The following is an 8,679-nucleotide window of genomic DNA, read 5'->3' on the forward strand; positions in this document are numbered from 1 at the left end:
GCATGATGGAACCCTGTGTTAGGTCTCAAGCACTACATAAACTGGGAATGGTGGCTCATGCCTATAATCCCAGCTCTCCGGAGGCAGTTTCTGCACTGACCTCCTGCTGGGAACAAAGGGGTCATTTGAGGGTTCACTTGGTGACACTGAACCTTTCAGGAATGTCTATCTGGGAGGCTCTGTGTGAGTATTTATGGATGACCTCATTTGTTTAAAAAAAAAAAAAAACAAAACAAAAACAAAAAAACTCAGTGACAAAGAACACGACAAAAACTCACTTTGGGCAGACTACTTCTAGCAGTCTTCATGAATCTGGACTGGCAACCTTGTTCTGTGTTATCCCCAGTGAGTGTCTCCAGCAGCTAAAAGACCACACTAGTCCTAAATAATCATCTCAGATGATCATCCAAGGACCATCCCCAGTTTGAAATCTTATCCAGGACCCACTAGTTTCTGATGAGGGAAACTGTGGTCTCCTTGGTTAGATGGTGTCATCCTCAGGTCAGGGTTAGAGAACCTGACTTCACAAACCTGCCACCCCCACCCCATTTCTCCCCCTGTCCCTTCAGCGTCCTCCACCCTTCATTATATTGTTGGGGTCTTACTGTAATGACACAATGGGGGCACAAGGCTGTTACAGGTTCAGAGAAGCCCACAGGAAAAGAAAAGACTATTTGGTTACAGAATTCATCAAATCCAGAATGGCTGTCTAGGTCCTTGCTGGTGGGTAGCCAGCTCCACAACGGGGGAGAAGCAATCTTGTTAATTCAGTGCACAGAAAATGAAAACAACATCTTGAATTAACAAAGCCTGGCTTGTCTGATATTTTTATTAATGAGTAATAGGGTATCTACTTGCCTCAAGAGATACAGACTTTTAAATAAACAAATATCAGATGAAGCAACACTCGGAGAGGTTGTACAATGGTACCCCCAAGCTCTTCCCCTCCTTCTCACTTCTGGCATGGTGCCAGAGCCCAGCCCCCTAGGGAGGGGGAGTCTGTGACTGTGTCTCTGCCATGTACTAACCCTGGTTCTCTCCCTCTCTGCCAGTACACCTCTAAGTTACTGTCTTGCAAGGTGACTTCCGAGGTACTTTTCAACTTGTCTGTCCGGGTCCTGATGCATGCTCGATCCATGTGCACACTGTTGTGGTTTGCTGTCTCCTGCTGTGTTCAATAAGAGTGGCAAGAAGAATGCTTTCTCTCCACCTGTATTTTCTGCCTGGCTTTTCTGAACTGGGGAGCTGACTCATATGCCGGAATCCACACAACAGTGAACACTGCTGTGCTGGGAATGGGGGATGGGGGTTGGAGAAGATTGTTGTCACCCTTGGATCTGGAAGACGTTGAACTAGAGGGCAATTATTGGCAGGCTGTGCAGACTCTTATTTTTCTTCAGGCACAAGTAGCAAAAATATTCTGGTCTGGTTAGCATACAGTGCCACCCCTACAGGCTGAGCTCTGTCCTTTCTTAGCCTTAGCAGGATTCCCAGAGAGCTCTGTGCTATGGATGTGGGGTGACGGTTTCCAACAGCAAACCGTCCCAGGCTCTCCCACCTCTCTGCCATCTTGGAGCCTGTATTTTTGTTTTGGACGCTCAGCTAAGCAGTGGCCTTTCCTCAAACCACCTCCTTCCCCATACAACTTCCTTCTACACAGATTTCACAAATACATGTGCTGTAAGGACAAAATACTTAGTGGGACTAGAGAGAGACGGCTCAGTAGTGTAGAATGCTTGCTGTGCCTGCAGTGGGTGACAGGGAGTTTGGCAGCTAGCACCCATATCTGGTGGGTCACAATCCCCTGTAAGCCCAGCTCCAGGGGATCTGATGCCCTCTTCTGGCCTCTGCAGGCACTTGATGACTGTACATGCATTCATACACATGCTCAGATGCCTTCATACATAGTTAAAAATTTAATAATTTAAAAATGCAGTATTACTCTGTGTGTGAACATGTACACACACACACACACACACCACAAAACAGGGATTGAATCCAGGACACATACACATTAAAAAATTTAAAAAGTTTAAAGCCCAGCATGGTGGCACATGACTTTAATCCCAGCACTAGGGAGGCAGAGGCAGGAGCGTCTTTGTGAGTTCAAGGCCAGCCTGGTCTACATAGAGAGTTCCAGGACAGCCAAGGCTACACAGAGAAACTCTGTCTCTTCCCTGACCCCCAAAATTTAAAAAAATTAAAATGTTGTATACACACACACACACACACACACACACACATATATATATATACACACACACACACACACAATACATACAAACATATATACGTATGTACATATATACATGTGCTTGGGATTGAATGCAGGGCAGACAAGCACTGTCTATCCTAAGTTATAGTTCTAGTCCTATTTTTTCTTTTAAAAAAGTTTTTATTTTTGTCAATATGTCTCTGTTTTTTCTGTAAATTTTCATTTCTGTAGTATACGGAACTGTGGAGACACTCATCCAGCTAGTTCATATGTTATGGAGGGTTGACTATGAGTGGGACACTATAGTAGAGCCCAAGAAGGCAGCAGGCAGTATGCTCCTGCAGTCTTGGAGCCATCTACCTCTGTCACTGTCCCATTATTAGAATTTCATAGTATTGGCTAGGTGTTTTTCAAACAATTCAGTGTGGCAAATCCAGTTCAAGCCCTCTTGTTACTTCTCCCAGTTCCCAGTTTTCTGTCTCTGTCCCTCATTATCTCCTCTGAGGGGTCACTGTTAATGTCATGGTGTTCTTTCTTATGCATGTTTTTTTAATACCACACCTGTATAGATACACATAAGAAACACCATAGGGTTTGGGGGCTTTTTTTTGTGTGTGTGTGTGCATGTTTTAAACTTTCTAAAAATGGTAAGTCACATGATGGTATCCTCTTCTTATTTCATTCAATTGCTTTTATTTTTATTTATTTATTTTTAAACTTAGTTTTATCTTTTATGTGTGTGATGTTTGGGCTGCATGTATGTCCGTGCGCCCTGTGCATGCAGTGCCCTTGGAGGCCAGAAGAGGGCACTGGCTCTCCTAGAACTGGAGTTACAGATGGTTGTAAGCTGTCTTGTGGGTACTGGGATTCGAACCTAGGTCCTCCCCAGAGGCAGCTAGTTTTTTGAACCATTCAGCCATCTCTGCAGCTCCTGTTGCACTGGTTTTAGATGTGTCCCAGTGTTCTGTTGAATGAATAAGTTCTTCTCTATCACTTTCATGTTGATGGCTATGTGGATTAAGTTGTTTCTGATAAACTTTGGGGGATTTTATTTCTCTGTTGTATCCTGCTGGGGACTGAACCCAGCTCCTCTGGCATGGGAGACAAGCACCAATGTATTTCACCACACATCTTCCTGTGCATATGTGGAACGATTTTTCTACCTTCAACCGGGCATACTTTTATCTACTAGATCTTCTAAATGTTCCTCCAGTTGGTTGTACCAACCTCCAGCACCATATGTATTTTGATTATGGCTCATTATTAGCAAAGCTAATAGCTGTAGATTTAGTCTATTGGTTACTGATGTATAAGATTTAAGCTAATGTTGAATACCATGGCATATGCCTTCCTCGTTGTCTGCCTGTCTGTGGTTCTCATTTAGGAAGTAGCCCTTGGAGATTCAGACCCTGATCCCACATTCTCACCGAATCAGTATGGTTCAGAACAGAGAAACTCTGGCCAAGGATGTGCAAGGAAGCTAGAATTGGGCTCAGTCTTCAACTAAAGAAGTAGGAAGATCACATGTTAGCTTGAATATTAGTGGGGCTACTCAACAATTTAACCCATTGGTCCTTTGCTTCATAGCCCTCATTTGACTGCCTTGAAATGCCCAGGCATTAGAAAGATAATTAGTTTTAGAGCTTGTGTGACAAGAATTGATAGTTTTTCTTCAACCAGACCCAAAGTTGAATTAATTTGTGAAGACAATAAGAAAACCTTAAATTGGGTTGTAAAGGGTGCTTGCAGCTCCCGGCGTCTCACAGCTGTTGAGTAGCCATGTAGCTTGATGGCCTCAAACATTGACTCCACACCTGGAAAGCTGAGTTTAAATCTTGGCCTTTCCTTCTACTGACTGAGAAATGCAGGGCAAGTTACTTAACTTCCCCATGTGTCCGCCTCGTAGGAACTAAATGTGTGAACAGTAATGGCATGAAGCTTCCAGAACAGTCCTGGGCATGAAAGTAGTAACTGGTTCTTAGTACTTGTGATTGAAAGTGTACTGTGACTAGAGCCCCATAGACATTCACTTTGAGCTCATGAAAGACTATAGAAAGTAAATTTTATGTGCACTAATAGAAGTAGTAAGAGTTCTGAGTTTACTAACAATTTAGACATGCACCCTCACCCACATCCGAATTAAGTATAGAGCAAGAGCTCAGCTCCCCTGAGGGCTTGGCTTTTGAATCTTCCCAAGACCTAATGCAGGACTTCACTCTAAAATAATCCTCAGTTCTAAGCTTCAAGAGCCCAAGGGCAGCTTTACTCTGAGGTTCTTAGCCATTTCAATACTGGCTCATTCATTTTCTTTTCTATGTGTTAACCGGGGGATTTAGATTTTTATCAGGCATTGGGAATCACATGAAAAGGACATCTAAATTAGAGGCAATGAATTAGGAGCTCATTACTACATGAGTTATTTGAGTTCTTGATCAACTGATGCTCAAACTCATGCTGAATAGCTATAATTGCCCTGCCTCCTGCACCTTTGGAGACTGAATTCTATGAGGAAAGGAACTCTCATATCTCCCACATACAACACTGCTCCTGTTGTTGGGAACCCAGTCAGTACTAGTGAAATGACTGGAGAGATGAATACTAACATGGGTTTCTGAAGAATAGAGCAAGAAATTTCGAGTGAGATTTATTAAACATTAAAAAGAGATTTACTGCCATGTGTGGTATCCACATTCCATTAATCTTAGTAATCTGGGGGCTGAGGTAGATTGTCCTTGGCTACAGGACAGGAACTTGTCTCAAAAGAAAATGGAATAAGGACACTGGAGAGATGGCTCAATGGTTAAGAGTATTGACTGCTCTTCCAGAGGACTGGGTCAGTCCTAGTACCCACGTGGCAGCTCACAATTGCCCGTAACTTCAGTTCCAGGGGCATCTAATGCCCTCTTCTGGCCTCTGCAGGCACCAGGCACACAAGTGGTGCACAAACATTCTTGTAGGCCAACACCCCTGCACATAGAAATAAATACATCTTTGGGGATGGGGCTGGTAAAGGGTTTAACTAGCAACAAAACCCCTTTTTTATTTTTTAAAGAAACCTTTTTCAGAACCTTGGCATCATTTTCATATTCCTGGGAACTTCTCAGTTTATGTCTGGAAGGCAAACATGAGTGATTTATGCAACACTGAGATCCTTATAAAATCTGTGCTTATATTTTACTCCAGGGCCTGTAACCCTTTCAGATGCTGGGAAGAATTATCTGAGCACTGCCCTGTGCACCTGAAACTGTCCCTTGGGCAGACTCCATGCTGTGGCTTTTGTTGTGCCCATTTGACACGGGGATACTGAGGCACTGGAGTTTGTGACTTATTGCAAGATCATGCTGTTACTACTATTTAAAACCTAAATCTCATTGAGCATCAGAGGTCTGACTGCCTCTTGAGAAAACCCATGCTGTTAGGGCAAGTACACTCTCCACTGAATAGACTAAGAGATGTGAAATACAAGATGAGCAAGAGACGAAACTGCGGTGTAGAACTCAGGCATTACAGTCCATCCGGAATTATCACTCATCCCCATGCTATCACACACTGGCCGGAAAACTCCTGTCTAGCTCCTAGGCTTGACAGCCGGCTTTCTTCCAATGTGAGCTTATGTGCAGGGCTAGTCATGACATGTTTATGGTTCTTAACATTTCAAGATGACTGACTACATCCTACCTGTCAAGTCCAGCTGTCCCATGTTGGGAGATGTGGGAAAGACCTCCCAGATAGAAGCATCCAGAATCTCTGAGTAGTTCTTGCACTTGACGTAGGCACAAAGAGGCATGCTGGGATGGGTCCTTTAGTCTACCCAGCATTTGCTTCCACGTGGCACCTTCTTACCTCTCTGGAGTTGCCAACATCACTGACCCTTGCCTGAATGATAATTTTAGACGAAGCACAGTGTTTGTTGCAGTTCAGAAAACCAATCAGGACTTTTCTGAAACTATGGCTTAAGTGAACACCAGAGTGCCTGGCATGTGCAGAGCTTGCTTTTGTTACAGTGGCCTGACTTAGAACCATTCCCTGTGTCTTGGCCACTCACTTGCTTTCCATGAGTATTCCATCCTGTCCAAACTAAAAATTGGAACAGGTGGCCTGATGCCTTCTCTCAGGAGCCCATGAATGATTCCAATAAACAAGAGTGGGGGTTTCCCCATCTCTGTGGGGGTGAGCCTACTTGGCCTTGATGTTGTCACCTTTAATTTATCTTATTAGTAGTACATATGACCTTCATGACACACCTTCATCACACACACACACACACACACACACACACACACACACATGCACACATACACCAGAATGCTGATGGCTTTTTATTGTCCTGAAAGCTTCCCCGTTCCCTCACTTCGTGGCCGTTTGTGTTTCATTCTTCCATAGTCGATTCTTGGGCTATAAATATTTTCCCAGTGTCATGTGGATCTGAAGACTTGATGCATCAAATCCATATTGGCCCAAAGTTAAACAATTCCTTCCCCATCCTTGGTTATGAGTCAGCTAAGTGGCAAAATGGTGATCGCTAGTCTCAGGGGGCTATTTAAATTATAATAATCCACTTAGATATTTCATTTCTCAGCTGTCTTGACTACTTCAAGGGCCTACTGGCCACATGTGGATAGCAGCTGCTACTTTGGATGGCACAGATGAACAGTTTCAGTGTGGCGTAAACGTCTGTGCACAACAGGAGTGAACAGCTTGTAGAGAGCTACCTTAGAATAGTCAGCTCTGCGAAACAGGTAGAACTCATCCAGAGTGTTGGCCCAGTGTGCTCACTACTCCAGGTCCAGTCTCCAGCACCACAAAAACAAGCCCAAAGAAACTGGTAAATACTGGGGGAACAAAAAGGTATTGGAAACCGTTCTTCAGATAACAGCTTTTCCATCCCCTTCCCTGTTTGTCCAGTCTCTGCTCATTACCTGCCCCCATTGGTACTGGATCCTGTATCACCTTCGTCTTGTGAACATGGTGTTGCGTGAGGAAATGCAATGGAGGGAAGAAAGAAAGAAGCTGGCCTTTGTGAACTCTGTTAATTTCTTCCCCTCTCTTTCAGGTCCTGGAGGCCACACGGGTTAATCGAAGAAAGAGTGCTCTGGCCTTGCGCTGGGAGGCAGGAATTTATGCCAATCAGGAGGAGGAGGACGATGAATAAGCTTCCTGCAGCCCAGGAGACTTCTTTGCTGAAGGAGTTTCAGCAAAGAAACCAAGAAATTATCAATTCAGAAGCATTTTAACAGACTATTTATTAAAGTGCATACAAACTCAACAATCCTCATGTAGACCAGAAGCTGCAATACACCGTGATTAAAAACAAAAGCAAAGAGGAAGTCCACCCATCAAACTCTGAAAGCAGAGAGTAAGAAGAGAAAGGATTTCTTTGTGATTCAAAGAGGCCTCTGGCTTTGGACCATTCCACAACCAATCCAAAGGGACACAGACATGACAAATGAGTCAACATAGTTGCTGCGGGCAGAACTGAAGCCAGCCTTGGCTGGGTGATCAGGAGGGGCAGATGGTGACACAGCCATTCTGAGGCAACATACCAGTCCAAGCTGGTGCAGTCTACGGCATCCAGGCCATTCCTCCACACCAGCTCCTCTCCACTCTCTCTCTCTAGAGGCATCAGAGAAGTGTTGGGTTGACTCCATCTCCTCCAGCAGCCATAAAATGAATGGTGTTTCTTTCCACAGTTGCCCAAAAAGGGCAACAGTGATTCAATCTCTCTTATGTGTAATCATTTTTAATTGGGAACACTTAATAATCATAATATATAAACATCCGCATTTTTAAGACAATATCTCTTCATGTTGCAGATGCAATCTATTCTACAGTAGGAAGTTGAGAATGGTAGGGGAGAACCAAACCAAATGGGTTATTAGCTTTAGAACCTTCTCTGCTCATCCTGTTGACTGGTCAGTTTAGGGAAACACACTTTCACGGTTATGTTTCTTCATATGAAAGCTATATTTAGTGGGCAATGATTATTTTTATGATGGGATGGGGGAATAGGAACATGGATAAAATCTACACATTGAACAGCTTGGTTCAAGATGGTAGGGGTATTTTTAGAATGGCAATAATTGAAAACAAAAGGGGGCAGACTCTACCTTAGAAGGGTAGATGATCAGAAACACAGTGTTCATAACTATTTTGTATTTTAAAGTGGGCCTTAGAGGTGGTTGGGGCATAGGATGGGCTGTTTTGGATCTGAGTAAGGCAACATTAAAGTCATGGAGGTAGAGAGAGAAATGGGGGTGGGAGGGAGGAGGAGTGGGAAAGGAAGGAAGAGATTATTTTTGCTGAACAACCAGTGTTTTTCAGGATGACAAAGAGAAAAATATATAGAGTAGAACTTTAAGTGCAGACGTGGAATCAGCTACAAATCCTAAGGATGGTGTATATGCATTTGTGTGCCTGTTTAGAGTATATGTTCATGAGTAAGGGTATGAGAGTGAGTGAGTGAG

The 8,679-nt window shown here is 43.7% G+C and overlaps 1 protein-coding gene across 5 annotated transcripts in view; it reads left to right on the forward strand.

The window, feature by feature from the left end:
• Window positions 1-7,536, forward strand: part of Palm2akap2 (PALM2 and AKAP2 fusion) — a 452,528-nt gene extending 444,992 nt beyond the window's left edge. For 3 of the 5 annotated variants that reach the window (XM_051187835.1, XM_051187833.1, XM_051187837.1), the window contains one exon: window positions 7,269-7,536. In XM_051187835.1, the coding sequence (XP_051043792.1) occupies window positions 7,269-7,291 (23 nt within the window). In that variant the 3' untranslated portion in view covers window positions 7,292-7,536. Of the gene's footprint in view, window positions 1-1,052; window positions 1,092-7,268 lie in introns of all 5 variants that reach the window. The other 2 variants (XM_051187834.1, XM_051187836.1) reach the window with 1 other exon arrangement.
• The last annotated feature ends 1,143 nt before the right edge of the window (window positions 7,537-8,679 follow it).

The sequence above is a fragment of the Phodopus roborovskii genome, unplaced genomic scaffold, assembly GCF_943737965.1.
Source record: "Phodopus roborovskii unplaced genomic scaffold, PHOROB, whole genome shotgun sequence".
NCBI classification, from domain to species: Eukaryota; Metazoa; Chordata; class Mammalia; order Rodentia; family Cricetidae; genus Phodopus; species Phodopus roborovskii.